Source organism: Miniopterus schreibersii, assembly GCF_964146895.1.
Source record: "Miniopterus schreibersii genome assembly, chromosome: 4".
NCBI classification, from domain to species: domain Eukaryota; kingdom Metazoa; phylum Chordata; class Mammalia; order Chiroptera; family Miniopteridae; genus Miniopterus; species Miniopterus schreibersii.
The window spans coordinates 100,968,259-100,987,793 of NC_138105.1; the positions used below are offsets into that span (position 1 = coordinate 100,968,259).

At 60.5% G+C, this 19,535-nt stretch overlaps 1 protein-coding gene across 3 annotated transcripts; it reads right to left on the minus strand.

The window, feature by feature from the left end:
* Nucleotides 1-6,760: 6,760 nt before the first annotated feature.
* CHST12 (carbohydrate sulfotransferase 12) lies at nt 6,761-19,307 on the minus strand. Of its 3 annotated transcripts, none has more exons than XM_081134501.1 (2): nt 19,249-19,307; nt 6,761-8,406 (listed from the first exon to the last, which is right to left on the minus strand). In XM_081134501.1, the coding sequence occupies exon 2, from the start codon at nt 8,323-8,325 to the stop codon at nt 7,069-7,071; it is 1,257 nt and encodes a 418-aa protein (XP_080990627.1). In that variant the 5' UTR covers nt 8,326-8,406; nt 19,249-19,307; the 3' UTR covers nt 6,761-7,068. The 3 variants fall into 3 exon arrangements, with proteins under 3 accessions (XP_080990627.1, XP_080990628.1, XP_080990629.1); XM_081134502.1 differs by lacking the exon at nt 19,249-19,307 and adding an exon at nt 15,393-15,526; XM_081134503.1 differs by lacking the exon at nt 19,249-19,307 and adding an exon at nt 14,303-14,419.
* Between the last annotated feature and the right edge of the window lie 228 nt (nt 19,308-19,535).

The following is a 19,535-nucleotide window of genomic DNA, read 5'->3' on the forward strand; positions in this document are numbered from 1 at the left end:
TGGGGGGCAGCTGGCGCCAGGACTCTGCCCAGCCCTTCCTGTCCCCTCAGCAAGGTGAGGGGCCCAGCTGCCTTCAGGGGCCGGGCAGGCAGCACAGGAGGAAAAGGCCAGGCAGGTCCAACGCCAGCAGGAAGTAACCGCAGAGGGCAGCCGCCCACAGGCGCCCACATCCAAGTCCCTGGGGATACTTGGTGCTAACTCGACATCCAGCGGCCTGCCCGCCACTCAACTGCCACCCCAGAGGACACTCAGGGCCTTGGTGCCCAGGGAGCCAGCAGAGAGCAAAGGCAAGGGGCGCTCGGCCAGGCCCTGGGAGCCCGCTGGTCCTTGGGGAGACTGGACCCAGCGCCCAGCCTGAACCCTGCAAGAGTGGGGCCAGAGTGGGAGGTTCTGGGGACTGTCTTGACCTGCTCTCGGCCAGCAACGCCGTGTCCCAAGCCTAGAGGACTCAGAAAGTCTGTTCCTGGGCCCCCTAGCAGAATAACTCGAGGCTTTCATGTCACCGGGCACCCGGGCCCATCTCCAGGCCAGGTGACCCCTGGCACGTGGGTCCATTAGCAGGGCTGAGCAGTGCCAGCTCAGGAGGGGAGGGCTGGGGGGGGAGCCAGGGCTGCTGACTTCTCCTCGGCTGTGGGCACAGGGCCCCACCTCCCGGGCGGCTGTAGGGTCTGGGGAACTGCCGGCACCCACCACCCCTCTGGACCGAGGCTTCCTGAATACCTTCGTTTCAGGCCAGTTTCCTTCCGATTACGGCCTTGAGATCTGCCCTCCGGGGGCATCAGAACTGGCTCTAGAAGGAGCTCACGGCCAGTCAGAGCAGTGGCCTCGGACGTCCCTGTCATCCTGGCAGATACGGAGCCGGCAGCCAGCTCAGGCACGCAGACGGTCACCAGCTGCCACCCAAGTGGCGTGAGCTCCGCTGGACAGGAAGGGGCCCCGAAATTACTTGACACCTTTCAGGCAAGACCTTCTTGGCTCCGGGACGGCGCTTGCTGCCCTGGGTGGGGCCGCTGGCGGTGAGAGGGGACTAAGGCCCCTCCCCTCCCGGCGCGGGGTGTTTTCCTAAGTGCTGGACTTTTCCTCTCTCCTCCTGCTGCTCCGGCCCCCCGACAACACTCCGGAGCCAGAGTCGCCACATCAATCATTCCGCCCCTTGAACACACAGCCCTTCCCGCCAGCTCCCCGCTTTCCCATCGTCACAGGTCTGAGGGCCAGGCCTCCAAGGCCAAGGCGGTCGTCTTCCTCCCAGCCATCGTCTGACCCTGGGTTGGCTTTTTCCAAAGGCTGGGCCCGGCACCAACGCCCGGGGCGCCTGGGAGGGAGGGACGAGTGGCTGCAGACAGATCCTGGGAAGGGCCTGAGTCCAATACGGCAAAAGGTTTGGGGAAGCAGACTAGGGGGTCAGAGCACATGGGGCTTGAGCAGGTCGTCACAGCCTCTCTGGGCCTCAGGTTCCCCATCTGGAAAATGGGACCAAGAACTCCTATTACTGCAGATGCTGGCTCAGCCCTGACTCCACAAGAACCTGCTGCAAAGCCTGAGGGTTTCCGCCAATGTGCTTCTTCCTAAGTGGTCCTCCCTCCCAGAAAAGCTGTCGCAAGTCGGCTTCCCCTGTGGAGTGTGACGCCGGTGGACAGAGCCCAGGAACCAGGCCTGCAGGCCGCAGTCAGGATGGACATGGGCCCCTCGCAGAGGGACAGGGACCCGTCAGCAGAATGACCCTGGGGGGGGGGGGCTGCAGGAGAAATGACCCCCAGGAACGATTCCCGGACGCAAACACGTGCCTGAGCCCAACGTGCGACGGGTGCTGGGCCCCCACCACTTGCCGCCTGAGGGCTGGGCAGACCCTCTGGGCGGGGGTGGCCCCGCTTGCCCGGGTCCACCCTGAGCCGCCGCCCCGGCGCCCCCTCCGCCACTCCCGCCCCAGCCCCTTCCCACCGGGCTACGAGCTCTGTGCTCTCGGAGATATTTCTGGAACATTTTAGACCCAGAACATTTTTCGACCAAAGCTTTTAGACGCACAGACGGCTTTCAGAGCCAGCCCACTTAGGAACCTGACAGGAAAATCCGCTTGGTGAATTTGGGCCCCAAAGATCTGAAACCAAAATATTCTGGAAACCGCCTGAGAACAAGGTGCTGCGCGTGACGGAAGAAAACCCGTGGGAAATGGCAACAGCTCCGTGCGGTGGGTTTAACCCCCGGTCTGTGTGAACTAAAGGGGGTCTCGTCACAGCTGGAGTTTCTGCCGCGATGTCCCAGAAAGAAGTGGCTCCCGGAGCCCTTGCTCGTCCGGGAAGGACACGCGTCACCTGTGAACAGGGCACCTGGACCCGGCCAGGGCCCCGGAGCCTTAGGCACGTGCCCTGCACACGGAAGCCCCGCCGCGCTTGGATTCCACTGCCCTCCCCCCGCCTTTCCGCCTGCGGAGGGCCCTGCTCCCTGCACCCGGCACCAGCACCTGTGTTTTCTCCAGGCACAGTGACGCCGTTTCACCAGGAGCCCAACAAGGTCCCCGGTGTCCCCAGCCCGGTGGGCATGCCCCCAGCACAGATCTCCCAGCCCTGCGTGCGTCAGGAGTGCCTCCTCCCCACAGAGAAGACGCACGGCCCAGCTTTGAAGGGACTGGACCTTGGTGCTGGGGTAGAGACCCCGGGGCGTCCCATCCCAGCTGATGGAAGGGCGAGGCCACCTGCCTAATTACTGACGTCGTACGCAATTTAAGGAGGCAAAGTCAATGGAGGGGTACCTACTACATGCTACTCTCTCGTGGCACCATCTGTAAGCATTTTTGGCAATAAAAAGAATTGAAATTCAGTTCTGTAAAAAAAACTAACTACAGAATTACCAAAAGATCCAGAAATTCCACTGCTGGGTCTGTGCCCCGAGAACTGGAAGCAGGACTCAGACATGTCCTCGCTCCCCCACGTCACAGCAGCATATTCGTGGCAGCCGACGGGGGAGCAGCCTGTGTCCATAGACGGGTGAACAGATAACAGGGTGTGTGCACACACGTGTGGCCCATCCACACAACGGAATAGAATTCAGCTTCAGAAAGGAAGGAAGCTCTGACACCTGCTACCACATGGATGAACCTTGAGGACATTGTGCTCAGTGACATAAGACAGACACAATAGGGCCCGGCCGGGCATGGCTCAGTGGTTGAGCATGAACCTAGGATCCAGGCGATTGGGGTTCGATTCCCAGTCAGGGCACATGCCTGGGTTGCAGGCTCGATCAATGACTCTCTCATCATTGATGTTTCTATCTCTCTCTCTCTCTCTCTCTTCCTCTCCTTTCCTCTCTCTGAAATCAATAAAGATATATTTAAAAAAAAAAAAAAGACAGACACAATAGGACAAATACTGTGTGATCCCAATTAACATGAGGGACCTGGAGGACTCAGATTCATAGAGAGAAAGTAGAGGGTGGGTGCTGGGCTGGGGAGGGGGGAGTGAAGAATAGTTCCCGAGGGAGAAATACCCCCGTCCCTAGTTCATCTCGGCCGGTCTGAACCGGTGCCCAGTAGAGGACCTTTGCCTGTCACTGGGTCTTGGCAGAGTGAGGGATTATTTTAAGTTTCATGAAGTTAATGAACTGTTCATACCTAATGAACAAGAACCTCCGGTCATACGGCTTCTCTTCATTAATGAGGCATCTTAACCTGCTTTCCCAGAGGCCAGGGTGGTGATTACAAGGTGTAAGAGGCAGGTTACCGTGGGTACAGTGCCAGAAATGCAGCTCGAATGCACTATGCCAGTGGGCACAGATGGGCCACACCTGCCTGCCAAGTGCAGATGGGTGCGGCCTCAGGTGTGCACGTCCTCTGGATGTCCCATGTCTCAGCCTTGTGCTCAAGGTGTGGCCATCTCTGCGGCTCTCCCACGACTGCCAGAGCTGGTCACGGTACTCCCCACTCCCGCCAGCAGCCTGGCAAAGCCCCTCCCCAAGGATTTCCAGCCCAGGGCACTGGGTCTGGCGGGTGCAGACTGGGCTGTGAGCCCCGCCTGCGAGCGCGTGACCGCCTGGCCAGCCAGAGCTCGGTGTGGGGCGCGATGGCCCCCGCTCAGCTCTCCTGGGCCAAGAGTGAGGGACAGGAACTGACCAGCAGGAGGGATGAGTGTCAGCAAAAGCAACAGACAGGCACCCAGTCATCACGCCAGATTCCCCCTTCTGGGGAAACATTTAGACACTTTTAGATTAATTACCTAGGCTAGCCAAGACTCACCTCTTCATAGTTTTAGGTTTTGGAGTGTGGAAAGGACATGTAGCTTATAAATAAATGAGCAATAACCCCTGGAGTGTTTGTTCGGGGAGCGGACCTCCTCGGGTCCGCGTGACGCCTGGGAGCCTGTTACTTGGCAGGGCGGGGCCGCCGAGGAGAACAGACCGTCCCCAGCTGTCTGCCAAGAGTGGCCGCCTCCCATCCGAGCCGCTCCCCGGCCCAAGTGTGGAGGGCACAGGACCAGGAGGAAGTCCCACCAGAAACCCACCTTCCCTCCAGGGAAGCGTGAGGCCTCCCCCGGCAGAGGGCTGGAGATGAAGAGACGAGAGCATCGTCTCGGGGGAGGCGAGAGGGAGCCACAGGGCTTCCAGAGGGGAGAGGGCACAGGAGGGGAAGAAAGAGACTCTCCTCTCTGGAATGGAGGGGGCCTCAACTTCCAGGAGCAGCGGGAGTGGTCCTCCCGAGCCACAGGCATGGTGCTTAGAAAGTGCCGGGAGTCAGGGGAGGGAGCTCTGAGCCCGGACGTGGCACTGCCCGTGGACCTCCACGCCGGGTCGCTGTGTGAAACGCATGTAGAGTGATGGGCTCCCCTGGCTCACAGGCCCGAGTGAGGCTCTGACAGCATCACCCCTTCTTTCCTTCACTCAGGCGCTCACACAGTAGACAGTTATCGTGGGCCCATCGTGCCAGGCCCTGCCCTCCACCCGGGACAAGTGGGAAGGAGACTGAAGCCATAATGGGGGTGCCCATCCAGGTCTGCAGATTCCACTAGGATAAAGCCCACAGCACAGTTCTGGAGCCTCCGGGGGCTCCGTGGGTGCGTCAGATGGAGCTTTATGGGCAGGAGGGTGGGACAGCCAAGCTCCTCATGGCTCCTGCCCTGCTCTGTCCCCAAAACACCGCCCTCCCCCTCGGCCCTGTGCTCCCAGCTGACCAGCTCCAGGGAAGCTCTGCATCGGGGAGGGCAGGTAGGGTGGGGCAGCGCCCCTAACTGCCCCCAGGACTGGCGGAGCCAGGTGAAAGCCCCCCCTCACCAGTCAGACTGTGGGTGCCAGCACACAGCGCACTGCAGAGAGAAGATCCTAACCCTTGCTGAAAACAAACTTAAAACTCAGCAGAGTGAAAATTCCTTCAAAAGAGATGACGAAGGCACCACAGCAGAACAACACCTAAATAGTCAGAAGAAGCTGTGAGTACATATGTTGTATCAACGCAGGGAAAGTAGATACACTGTATCAACACAAAAGTAGATACACTGTATCGACACAGAAAAGGTAGATGCTCTGTATCAATTAGGGGGAGTGGATACACTGTATCGATGCGCGAGAAACTGTATCAGCCATTTTAAGAACAGGACCAACAGTGTCATACACACGCAGACACACATACAACCACAACTGTGCTAAATACCAGGAGGAGATGCAAAACACACAGCCCCGAGGCCAGGGGCACAAGTGCCGGGCAGGCACGGGGCCCTGTGGCCATGCTGGGGGCTCGGCAATTACCGAAAGGATTCTGCAGCACAAACTACTACGTTATTAGGAAGGTTGGCGGGTAAATGTGCTGAAGAGGACTGGAGGACAGAGGCAGAGAGTTAAAGAATTTTAAGTTTATGGAATTATTTGGTTAAGTCATCTAACTGTACGATACCAATTTAGAAAATGTTACAGCCCTGGCCGGTGTGGCTCAGTGGTTGGAGCGTTTGCCAGCGCACCAAAGGAGGCGGGTGGCATCTAACATGGTGGGTGAGGCCCAGGTCTGCTCACACCTAAGGCCACAGGCTCAAACGGGCGCAGGAGCAAGGACACCGCACACCAAGGAGACCCGGGGAGGGCTGCTGAGCATGTGCACAGCTCCTCAGGCTGGGCATCAGGGACCCAGGTCAGAGGTGACGCCCAAACACCACCAAGTGACGGCACAGGTCTCACCAATTACAGGTTCACAGCCAGCACTGCAAAGGAATCGGAACCGGATGTTTCCAAAGAGCCTCTGGACTAGTGGACGGCTTCACCAAGTCGGGACCATCAAACACTGACGATCGGGTCGGTGACGCCCTCGAGGGTGAACGCCGGGAGCTGGGCCCGACCAGCCAGGCCTGCGGGGAAGGTCGGGGGAGCCTCGCCTTGCTGACGGCCACAATGTGCTCTAGACAGACTTCCTTCCCCCGCCACCCCAAGACTCCAAACCCTCCGTCCGTGATCAGACACGAAAGGCAGCCTGGAGTTAACATCCCACCCGTGACTGGGGCCTGGGAGTGTGGCTTCCTTCAACCTGAGCTCAGATATAAACCCTGACCTAACCGCTTACCCTCCAGACACCCCCTAATGACATGGCGCTCTCATGACGAGTCTGTCTGCTTGGCTTTTACAAACACAGGGGAGGCCTGACTTCACACTGGGGGCTCCCCTGTGCTGCGGACAACCGGGCATCGCCCCTCCCAGTGGTGTTTCTGAGCGTGAACGCAGCCGTGACGTGGCTCAGAGCCCTACTGTGTGCACTCTCGCTGCGCCCGAATGACCACACCAGCAGGCGGCGTGAGCAGGTGTAGAATTTACTCCATTCTTTCCTCCTCCCGCCGCATGTTAAATATCTGAAATATATTAATCTTAAAAAAAACAATATTAACACAGTACTGAGTGAATACAGGCAGTGGAGTGAGCAGTAAGTCTGGCTGCGGAATCGCAGGTCATTTAAAAACCAGAGTGTGGCTGGGTCCACCCCAGGGTGCTCAGCTGCCCCGGCGACTGGAGCACTGGGGGCTTCTCGGCCCCGCGTGAGACTGGGAGGGACACGAGGCCCTAAAAAATGCACGTGGCGGCCTGGAGCCTGGAACTTCCCTCTTGCCCTCAGTCCCTGAGCAGGTTCTCAGGCTTGGGGTAGCCAAAGAGCACGAAGTCGGCTTCATAGAGCTTGTAGAGCTGCTGCCGCCAGGCCAGCGGGATCTGGGCGAACCAGTCCTCCTCCCAGCTGCTGGCCGTTCGGTTGCGGTAGCTGGGGGGGAAGTGGAGCCGCTGGTCCACCTTGAGCAGCCGCAGCAGCTGGGCGGCGTCCTGGTCCAGCGTCTCCAGCTTGCCCACGAAGTCATACTCGATCTGGCAGGGGTGGCAGAGCCGGTGCACCTGCCGCCAGTGCTCGTTGAAGGGCGCCAGCCTCTCGGTGCGCGGGTCCAGCAGGTACTGGATGAAGTTGGCGAAGGACACCCGGAGGCCGGCGCGGAAGGCCTCGCTCACGGACGTGGGCAGGCTCGAGTGGTTGGCGTAGGCCCTGAGCATGGGCACTGCGAACCTGCGGTAGAACTCCTCGTTCTCCAGCTCGAACTTGCTGCGGAAGGCGGAGATGAGGCGCACGAACGGGTCCCGCACGAACAGGAACTTGGTGTACTTCTTCAGCTTGACCTTCATGAGGTGACGCGAGAACCGCCCGTAGCGGCGCCAGAACTTGTTGAAGGTCAGGTGGGTGCTGGAGTTGTGCACGTACTCGCGGGGGATGTCCAGGGGGTCGCGGTAGGGGGCGCCGCGGTCCAGCAGGCTCTCGCTGAGCACGATCATGACGCGCTTCCAGTTGGTGCAGGCCACCTTGGGCACGTAGCAGTAGATGACGCCGTGGCGGTCGTCCACGATGAGGTGGTTCAGCTCGTAGTTGGGGATGTCGTCAAAGGAGCGCTCCTTGGTGGGGAACGCCAGGCTGGTGTTGGCGCAAAAGTCCCTGAGCACGCTCCTGCGCTCCGCCTGCCGCGCGTCCGCGTCCGGGCCCTGCGGGGCCGCGCGGCTGGACCAGTCGTAGCCCCGCACGCTCTCCTCCTGGCCGCCCAGCCCGGGCCTGCCGGAGGCCGGCGCCGGGGGCCGCGCTGTTCTCTTCCCGGGAGGAGCATTCGGCTTCGCGACGCCGCCGAGCAGCTTGTCCAGGAAGTCGTCCGCGTCCGACGTGACCCGCTCGGCCGCCCGCCCGGGGCTGGGCTGGGGCTCCGGGGGGCGCGGCCTGGACAGGGACGTGTGCAGGTAGAAGTGGGCGGTGCCCACGTTGTCCCAATAGACAATGATCAGCAGGATCATGAACACGGAGCCCAGGACCAGCCACAGGCGGAACAGCCGCGTCTTGGTCATTCTGTCCCGGGCGGGCGCGCCCCTCTGCCTGGACCTGTCACTCCAGCGTCATGGGGAGGCCGGGTGCCGCACCCCAGGAACCTGCAAAGGCAACGGAGAGCGAGTTACCGGTCGGGGTCTGGCCCAGGGCGTCGTCTGCGGCTCAGAGTCTGGAGCGGCGGTGCTGGCGCTTGCTCAGGTCCCCGCGCACGTGGGCGGCCGGCCGTCTCCCACCCCATCCATCCTGCACCGGCCGGCCGCCCTCAGGAGCTCTGGCTTCTGTGGGTCACGCGACCGATGCTGCCCACAGGGCCCCAAAGGGCCAGTGTGACTGGCAGGTGACTGGGGGACCCTCTGCCACTGCCCTGAGGGGAGGAGAGGCCACCGGGGGGGACACAGGCCCCCGAGAGGAGGAGGCGCCGGGATCAGAGCCCAGGGGCCAGCGAAACGAGGCAACAAGAAGGCCTTTCAGGACCTGCCCCCCTCAGGATGTGGACCGTGGGCAGCTTTTTTTCTTTTTTTTTTAAATATATCTTTATTGATTTCAGAGAGAGGAAGGGAGAGAGAGAGAGATAGAAACATCAATGATGAGAGTCACTGATCGAGCCCCCAAACCGGGCATGTGCCCTGACCGGGAATCGAACCCCGATCGCCTGGACCCCAGGTCGACGCGCAAACGCTGAGCCACGCCGGCCGGGCTGTGAGCAGCTTCTTGAGATGAAGGTGAGACCGTTTCCCTCCCCCCCCCCCAAAAGGGAAAAAGTAACTTAAAATGTGAAACTACTAAAGAGACTGGTCTCTAGTTGTAAGATGCAGGCTCACTAGCAGTGAGAATGCAGAGTCGGCCACAGTCACGTCGGGGACGCGCAGCCCCGGGCGGGTGAGCTAAGGGCCTGAAACCACGATGCCCGAGCCTACTTTCAGCAAGAAGCAGTGTGTGCACCTTGACCGACGCCAGAGCCACGGGCCTGTCACAGGGTCCCACGTCTTCACTAGCAGTTTAACGAGACACAGTTTAAATGCAAGGAACAGACGTGGAGAATCGTAACCGGGTGAAACGTGGCGCCTGCTGCTGAAGCCGCCCCCCCGCCCCCAACCTGGGGCAAAAGCTCCGGGGCAACTGCACCTGAAATTCGTTTATCAAACAAATGTTCAGGTTCTAAAAATTTATAATGGGGGGGCGGCTGTGCATGAAAACAAGACAGACCCTCGCCCAGGCCGGCCCACACCAGAGTGTTGGGGTTCAGGGTGGGGCTGTCCCAGGAGCTCGGCCCGCCCTGCGCCCCGCCAGGCCTCCCTGCACCGAGGCCACGGTTCATTGCCAACATCAAGGAACAAGCTCAGCCCTTAGTATTGTTGTTTCTAACCTCAAACCCGCCACGTGAACAGCGGCCGTGGGAGGTTGTGGGAGGGCCAGGGGCTGGGTGCGCTGAGGGCTGAGAGCAGCCCCTTGAAAGGACAGCACTGCCCCACGGCGACCGGGACTCCCGCGGGCCCCGGGCTCTGGTTCTTAGACCTGGAGAGAGGGAGGGGCCCAGATACATCACCAACAAGTCTTCCTTTTCATTTTTTTATTTATTCTTAATATGTCTTTATTGACTTCAGAGAGAGGAAGGAAGAGGGAGAGAAACATCGATGACGAGAGTCACTGATCAGCCGCCTCCTGCTCGCCCCTCACTGGGGATCGAGCCCGCAACCCGGGCCTGTGCCCTGACCGGGAATCGAACCCTGACCTCCAGGTCCACAGGCCAACGGTCAACCACGGAGGCACAATGGCCGGGCAGCCGGTCTTCCTTTCTAAGAAGCCACGGCCAGGAAGGAACCCAGGCAGCTCAAGCCAGGGCTTCAGGCGCCGCCTAGGGCCTCCCGGGGAGGAGAGAGGCGAGGCCGGGGAGCCAGGTGACACCCGGAGCCACAGTGCTGCCTAAAGCGCTGGGAGCAACACTGGCCTCCTAGCGTCATTTTTCATCCAAAAAAGAAGGGCTTGATTTCCAAACACAAATCGCCCCGTTTCAAATGCAGTCAACAGGCGCTCAGGAGATTGAAAGGACCTGCCCCAGGACGTGGAACCCCCTCCGATCTGCCTCCGGCAGGCGGGCTGAGCAGCCTCCCCCAGTTTCATCTCCGGGGCCGGTTCCCCAGCAGGCTTGTCAGTGCCACGATGCGGGTTAGGTTTGAACCGAGGTGCCCAGGCTCGGCAGGCAGAGCCGCTTCTTGCTCGGGGCGGGGAGTGACGCACACCGCACGGCAGGGTGATGCGGGCGGGCCCCCCACGCCGGCTGCCCCATATGGCTGCCACCTGAAGGAGCCTTCGCACCCACAGCGGGCAAAGCCCGGGGAGGACAGGGCGGCTTGTGGCTGCAGCTGGGGGCTGGGCCCCCCGACATCCGGGGGTGTCACCTTGACCGTGGTCCTGACTGGAAGAGAGGGCCACACACCGGACCCCGGGGAGACCTGTGCACGGCCCCTGCTCACAGCAGGTGATGGCTGCGGGACCCGGGGCTCAGGCGTGCGGGCCGCTCAGTCTGTGTGTCAGCCGGACTGAGCCCCCGGCGGCCCGACAGCTGGCCACACGTCACTCTCAGGCTCCCGTGGAGGGAAGGACCCGGAGCAGCCAACACCGCATAAAGCACCGGAGGAGCAGAGCGGTCGGGAGACGGGTGCTACCCGAGCCAAGGCTCACCGCAAAGCCACAGTGACCAACAGCGCGGTGCTGGCAGAACCGCCCATCGATGGAACAGGACAGAGACCCAGAAATGGTCCCCCGTGGTCTGTGACAACGGGCAGAGGTGACACCGTGGAGCAACGACCGTCTCCCTCCCCAACAGAACGGGGCTGGGAGAAGCGGGCATCACAGCTACACAAAGCCCCCAGACGCAGGCTCGCTCCCTTCACAGAAATTAACCCAAGATGGGTCACAGGGCGAAGCGGAAAACACGCAGCTGAACACCCGGGAGACAGCACAGGAGGAAACCTGGGCGGCCGTGGGTGTCACGGGGGCTTTCCTTTTATTTATTTCTTTTTTATTATTATTATTTTTGAATCCTCACCTGAGGATATATATTTTTTAAATATATCTTTATTGATTTCAGAGAGAGGAAGGGAGAGGGCGAGAGAGAGAGAAACATCAGTGATGAGAGAGTCACTGATCGAGCCCGCAACCCGGGCATGTGCCCCGACCGGGAATCGAACCCCGATTGCCTGGATCCCAGGTCGACGCTCAGCCGCTGAGCCCCGCCCGGGAGGGCCCGAGGACATTTGTTTTCTGCTGCTTTTCAGAGCGAGCGGAAGGAGGAGAGGGAAAGAGAAACACACACACCCCGACTGCGCCCCAACCTGGGCCAGGGATCGAGCCTGCGACCGCGGCATGTGCCCTTGGCTGGAATCACACCCGGGACCCCACCGTCCACGGGCCGACGCCTGACCACTGAGCCACACCGGCCGGCGCCGTGGCGCGAGGACTTTCAGATGACACAGGAGACACGTGGCGCGAGTGGGACTGTCCACACGTCATCTGCATGGAACGTTCCCTGCAGCTTTATTCAAAACAGCTGGAAACCGACGGGTGCGTGGACACAGGGTGGCGCCTGCTCAGCGGGACCGGGCAGGAGGGACAAGGGCTGAGGGCCGGGCGCTGCTCTCACAGGGGCAGCGAGGGATAAAAGAGCCACATGCGGAAGGACGCGCCACGTGACCCCATTCACAGGAACCTTCACAAGGGCAAAACCGGCGGCAGAACCCAGGCCGCAGAGGGTCAGGAGGCCACGGGGCTGGAAACGCCCTGTGACGCTGCAGCCCTGGTGGTGACGCAGGCGGGACCCCTGTGCGGCCGTTGAGCTGTACACTTAAAACGTGTGTGAACTATACCTCCAGACAGTCCATCCAGGAAAACACCATTAGCAGCCTTATAGCTCCATCCCCAGAAGCTAAGGCCTCTCCTGTCTCCCGGACGTGAGGCCGCGAGTCCCACAGCACGGCCCCAGCGCGAGGCCTCGGGCGCTCGGGCGGCGGGAGGGCGGGGAGGGCGCCCAGGCCAGCGGGCCTGCCGAGGCCCGGCCGTCACTCCGAGCCCGAGTTCCAGTTCTCCACCTACAGCCACAACGGAGCCGCCGAGGCCGTGGAAACGAGCGTCGGCTACCGCTGAAGAACGGAAGGGCTTTCTCCAGACGCCGCTGGCCACCGGCCTCGGTCCTCCGGCCGTCCCAGGGCCCTCCTCTGCGCCCAGCACAACGCGGCTCTCACGCCCCTCGAGCTTTCTGCCAACGGGGCAGGCACCGGCAGTCAAAGGCGCTGAGTTTCCAATAGATTTTACAATAAAAACAGCAACTACGCTCTCAAACGTGCTGTTAGCAGGCCTCACGTACATCAATTTATTTAATCTCCACAGTAACTGTGATGAAACTGAGACAAAACAGCCACTCACCGGGGCCCGGGCGGCCGGCCGCCGCTGTTCAGAGCTGGCGTGCGAGCCCCGGCTTTTATTACCTTCCTTTCTGAGAGAATTCACCTCTTGTCCAGCTCACCAGCGTCTGAGCATTAAACCGAGTGACATGACTGCACTAAGAAGCCCAAGAATGTTTCGGGTTCTGTTTGTTTATGCTACTGGCAGAAAGACCAGAGGCTGCCGGCCTGTTTTCCAGCTCTGCAAACACTGCGTCGGGCCAGCGCTCCCTGCGGTTCCAGCCGAGCGTCAACAGAGACCCGGAAAGTCCCGGCCGGCGGCCTGGGCGCCCACGGCCCGCAGAGGACGCTGTGCTGAATTAAACGACCACTGTGAGTCAGGTTTCCACTGCTACACCAGCACCAGGGTTTGTTTGCTTACGAAACGACTGCGTTTGTACTCAGTTAACCCCGCGAACTCAACCCGACGGGACAGCCAAATAAAAATAAGTAATAAATGGCCGCATTGATGAGCATGGAAGGAGGCGTGCGTCCCGGAGACCCGAACGAAAACTGAGCCCAAACCCGGCCTTGGGAGCGAAGCGACCTCCCCCCAGAGCGGGGCCGCGGCCCAGCCGGCGTCCGCTCGCGCCATCGCCGAGCCCCAGCGGCGTCTCCCCGCAGACCCGGCGGCCGGTCCCATTTCCCAAGCTGGACTCCACAGCCTGAGGGGACAGGGTCCTGCCCACTACATCTTCACACCCCTCCCCAGACGCGAATCTCTGGTGCGTGGTATTTGACTCTGGAATCCCAAGAACTCATTTCTCAGACCTGAGTCAATTCCAAGAAATGATTTCAGGGTGAAATAACGATAATAAACTTCACCAAGATTAGTTCAAGAACCTGCCTGAGGCCTCGCCGTAGAAACGCGCGGCTCCTCGGGAAAAGCTGAGAACCACAGGACTTCACTCACATGCGGGATATAAAACTGAGACTCGTGGACACAAACAGCAGGGTGGTGGCTGCCGGGGGAAGGGGTGGAGGGGTGAGGGGTACAGGGGGTCTCAATATATGGTGACGGGAGAAGATACAACTTTGGGGTGTTGGGCACACAGAGCAATATACAGATCTCGTAACACAGAAACTCACGCCTGAAACCCGTATGTTCATATTAACCATTGTCACCCCAATAAATTTAATAAAGTGTTAAAAAAAAAAGAAAAAGAAATGCGTGACTCTGGCGCCTGGGCCCCCCGCCCCACCTCCACCCTGCCCTGGCACAAGCTCTCGGCTGAACGGCAGCTCCAACCGGGCCTCCCAGCTTCTGCTCAAACCCCTCCAATCTTACAGTCCACTGGCTCCCCATTTCCAGCCCTTCCCGTGGCCTGTGATGGGCCCTGAATGACTGGGATCCCACACTCTCGTCTCCTCCCCTGCCTCGCACTGGCCCCACTCCGGCCACAATGGCCTTTCTGTGCATCACCGACCAGGCCCCCGGTGGCAGTCGCTGTCCCCTGCCAGGACCCCACGCTTCCTTCTGATCTCCGCTCAAAGCTCCCCTCCCTGGCGAGGGCGCCCCGATCACCCCCAGCCTGCACCCCACCCCACCCCCACGCACCTCCAACACCGCAGTCTCTGGTTTATCTGCTCGTTGCCTGTCTGCACGAGAGTAGAAACTTCTGGAAGGGGGGTGCTGACCTGTCCATCACAGCTGCAGCCTTGAGGCTCAGGCTGGTGCCTGGCACACAGTAGGCGCTCAACAAACAGTTCTTACGTCAGCAGCAGCAACACACAACACAAACAAAACAAAACGCCCAGAAACACGACTGTCCTGATTTCGTAATTTCTGAAACTGGGCTCACAGTACTGTTTTCTCGACTTTTGAAAGTATAAAAATCCCTTTATTTTTTTTTTTAAATTGATTTTTAGAGAGAGGAAGAGAGAGAGACATGGACTTGTCGCTCCACCTATTTCTGCATCGTTGGCTGATTCTTGCGTGTGCCCCGACCAGGAGGGAACCCACGACCCTGGCGCGTGGGGATGACGCCCTGCCCGCTGAGCCACCGGCCAGGGCCTAAAAATCCCTTTATAACAAGTTAAAAGAAAAAACAGCTAAGGAAAGTGCCAAATCTCTGCCATGTGGGCACAGCTGGGAGAGGGCACAGAACAATGAAATAGGAGAAAATAACAACTAAAGCGTCCGACCCGGGGGCTGGCGCGTGACCCGCCCACACAGGCGGCAGGGCCTCTGCCCCTCTCCCTCACCCTCTCCAGCCCAATCTTTGGGGCGACAGCAAATGTTCAGTCTGGGCTTCACCTCCTGACTGCCCACGGGGGGGGGGGGGGTGGGCAGTAGTCCCCCCCCGGACCCCGCACACCTGCCCCGACAGGCGCGTCGCCGCTTCCGTTAGAGCCACCTCCACAGTCGCCGCGGCGTGAGGCTCGCTCGGGGCCTGCGGCACACCCCGTCGCTTTCCCGTTCCCGCGCAGACGTTTATTTTCCCTGGAACTGATAACAGTCTTAGCTTTCTGTGTACTTGTCACCAGCCGGGCCCCCGCTCGGCCGGCTGCCCAGCTCTCCTCTCCAGACCACCCGGCTGCCCGGTCAACTTCACCTTCCCCAAAAGCCTCTTCCCGAGCCTTCCTGCCAGCTCAGGTCGTGACCTGCCCGGTGAGCGCCCGGGCCTGGCGGGCATCCAGCCTCTCACCTGCCCAGGATTCCCCCCTCTCCTGAGGAAAGCGTCCCTCCAGCTCTGTCCTTCCAGCTCTGTCCCTCCAGCTCTGTCCCTCCAGCTCTGTCCTTCCTTTCGAGCGCGCCTGCCACCAGGCACCTCCTTAAAAGGCCTTGACAGGCAAATCCCGGGATCACATCTGACAATATCTTTACTCCACCCTCCTTTGCCTGAGTACAGATTAAAAACATTTTCCTTCAGGATCCCGAGAGCCGTTTCCCTCGTCTCCCAGCCCCCATGCTGCTGGGGGGGGCCCGGGCCACGGACCACACCCCGTGGCGACGGCCCGCTGGTGGCCTGTTTTATCCTCAGAAGCTGGCACCATCTTCTCGGCCCCGAGTTCTGAGATGTCGCAACAGTGGGCCTCGCATCGGGCGTGCGCCTGTGTCTCTCCATCTGAGCTCCCCATGGTCCAAATTCCGGAACCGCGGCTGCAGAGGCACTTCCAGATAAACCCCGCTGCCCAAACGCGGCAGAGACTCGGGGCAGCCCCTGAATCCCACACCCCTCGCTCCGGTTTCCACTCTGTCACGCCGGACCGGGCGGCCGAGGGGGAATCAGGCCGCCAGCATTCCCACCGCGGGCTGCCCCTCGGGCCCCTCCGGGCAGAGTCTGCTCCTAGGAAGCCGCCTCGTACCACGGTGTGGACACGCCAACCCACGTCCTTCCCGTCCTCACTTTCCCACTGAAACTCAGAACTCAGCTGTCAGACTCTTGATCGGATCTTTAACTTTTTTCTCTCTCTTTTCCCCTCTCTCTGCTTTTCTGTTCGTCTCCCTAAGTTTCTCAACTTTGTTTTGCACTCACCAACTGAGGTTTTTATTTCTGCCATTGTTTTTTATATCTGAGAGTTTTCTTTCTGGCTCTTCGATTTTTTTTTTTTTTAAGATTGTTTGCATTGTTTTGGGGGTTTTTTTGGGGGGGGGTTTGGTTCTCACCCAAGGGTATTTTTTCATTGATTTTTAGAGAGTGGAAGGGAGGCCGCGGGGGTCGGGAGGGGGGAGACATCCATCAGTTGGTTGCCTCCTGCACGCACCCCAACTGGGCCGGGGATTGAACCTGGGTTGAACCTGCAACCCAGGTATGTGCCCTTGACCGGGACTCGAACCTGAGAGCCTCTGGTGCCCAGGCTAACGCTCTCTCCACAAAGCCACACTGGCCAGGGCAGATTTTTTTAAATTGATTTTTAGAGAGGGAGAGGGAAACTGAAACACCAATTAGCTGCCTCCTGCACGCCCCCTACAGGGGATCGAGCCCACAACCCGGGTATGTGCCCTGATGGGCACTGAACCAGCAGTCTTCCGGGTGCAGGGGACAATGCCGAAGCAGCTGGGCCACCCTGGCCAGGGCTCTCTGCTCTTTTTTTTTGAGCATCCTGTTCTTGTGTTTCCTGTGTGATATTTTCTCTTCTCTGCACGTGTATATTAATGATGCTCTGCTTTTCAAGTATTTTTCCTGCACACCCTCCACTGCCTGTATCTAACGGTCCCCATCTTCCAAATCAGAGGGTTTCTTCACAAGCCCTTGTTCCTTTTTAAGGGGTGAGGATTACAAGAACTTGGAAGCTTTGAACCCTGGGAGGGGTCAGTAATTATGACCTTCATTAGCGAGTAATCCAGCTGGGCCTTCTGACTGGGGACCCCCTGATGTCACTGCTTGTAGATCTCTAGGGCCAGCCGGTGGTGCTCTAGGAGCCCAGCATCCTCCCGTGTCCCGCACAGCAGTGCATCCTCTCCCCCATTCAACTGGGCCTCGTGCTTCGGTCCTGGACCTTGCGGTTCTCTGGGCAGTTACAGAAAACCCCCGTCCCTTGGCTAATTGCAAGAAATACTGAGTGTCAGTTACTTAGGCTCATCTGTTGGCCCATCACTGGAAAACCACCAGCCTGGCTGCGACCACAGGCCCACTAAGTAGGTGTGAAACTAACTGCTACTTTCTGAAGCGAAAGAGAAACAATGTTAACAATTGTAACTAAAGACCAAGTTCTTTTTAGATGAGAAACTAGCTACATTTGTTTCAGGGGCACCAATCACCAGCCTCAGCCTGCCAACGAGTCACTTACCTGAATGTGTTTCTGAAGAAATGTAAAGAAAGCTGGCAATAGAAGACCCACCTTACGAGCCTTAAAGACATTTGAAGTTCTTAAGGTCCCTGAAAATGGCTATAATAAAAAATAATAAAAATAAAGAAAATAACCAGTCTCCTTTCCACGAATGGCACTTCAGCCTTGAGACCCTTCTAGAAGACAATTTACCCACAGCCTTGGTGAACCTGCGGCAATGACAACAAATCCACACCCAGCGTCAGCCGCCCGACATGCTGGTCTTCTGCCAGCTCTCCCTTCCGTGTGGTGTTCCCCAGGCTGGAGTCCTGGACACACTGTCTCTCCACTGGGACACATCTCGTCCCGGATGGCCCACAAACACTGCAAATACTAAAAGTCTATAAATCAAATGTGTTTCTCCCCTGTCCAAACCTGCTCCGGCATAACTCATCACAGCTACCAGCTCCGTCCTTCAGCCCCAAATCTTGGTTCCTTTTTCCCTTCCCTTCCCTTCCCCCACTCCACCGAGCACGACTGACCATGACCCTCCGGCTTCTCAATCGGACACCCGTCTCCACTCCCTGGCCACTGTCCTGGCCCCACATCCCCTACGACCCCACCCAGCTCAGTCTCCACCGCCCCACACCCTGGATCCATCCTGGCTCTCACCACTACTGCTCTTGTGACACACAGATCTGTCACATCCCACCCAAAATCTGGACTCAAAGCCCACACGCCCTAGCACGGCATTCAAGGCCCTTCCTTCCCAGGAAGAAACCTCCTTCCAGGCTCAGTCTCCACCTCAATCCTCAAACCCCATCCCACAACTAACACCGAGACTCCCTGGCCCCCAACATCCATTCACTCCCCGGTCTGCACCACCTTGCCGCCTCCTCCTGGCGGGTTCTCCAGGCTTTCACTCCTCCTTGGAGGCCCAATTCCTCGGTCATCTCCACCATGGAAAACTCCAGCAGGAGAGTGAAGCTCCGCTACTCCCAGTCTCCTCACCTCTGCAAAGGCCCAGGTGACAGCACCAGGTGCTCGGTGTTAGTCGGTGACCGCACGGCCAGCGCCCAGCCCCACCTGGCACCTTGCAAACGACTGGAGGCGCCCTGTTTGCTGCACTGATGCCCAAGGGCACACAGGGTGGCACTGAGCAGGGCTGCTGGCCCCAAGTCACCAGCCCGAAGTCCTGGGAGCTAATCTGCAAGAACGTGGACCTCTGTCTCTGCACCTCCGCGCGGGCTCTGCGCGTCCACAGCAGCGCTCCCTCCACGGGCCCCCCTTCCCTCTGCTTCCCGCCGAGAAGGGTCCCCGCGCCCGGGCCTGGGGGCGGGGGGGACCCGCCGCGCCGGCCCCGCGTGGAGGCCAGGCCCCCGGGAGGCGCCGCATCGCCGCGCCCGCGACCCCGAGCCGCCCCGCGCGGCCACGAAGCGGTCACTGCACAGCCGCGGGGACCCTGCGCTCCTGGTGCCCCGCGCCGGGCGGCACCGCAGCGCGCCCAGGTCTGCGGGCCACGTCCGGTGGCCGCGCGCCCGGCCGGAGCTGCGGGTCCTACTGCGGGGCCGAGCCCGGCTCCCTCCCGCGGAGGCGGGACCACGCGGCCCCGGAGCGAAGACCGTTCCTCTCCCGGCAGCCCCGCGCCCGGGCCCCGCGGACCAGAGAGGGTGCGCGCCGCAGCAAGGTCACACAGCGCCCGGCGCGGCTCCGCGGGGCGTGCTGGGGGCAGGGACCGCCCGGCCCCTGCCATGCCCCCCGCGCCCGGCGCCCCCCGCGCCCCGCGCTCACCTAGCGCAGCCGCCGCCAGACCTGCGGACCCTCCGCGGCCGCCCCTCCGCCGGCCCCGCCCCCGGCTCCGAGCCCCGCCTCCCGCTCCTCTTCTCGCGAGAAGTCGCGACCCGCGAAGGGGCCACGGCGGCCGCGGGGCTCGGGCCCTCCGCGCGCCTGCGCCCTGTGGGGCGGCGAGGACGACCCGCCGCGGCCCCGCCCCCAGCGGCCAATCCGGCCCCGCGGGCCGCGCGCTGGCCCCGCCCCCAGCGACCAATCCCGTCCCGCGGGCCGCGCTGGCCCCGCCC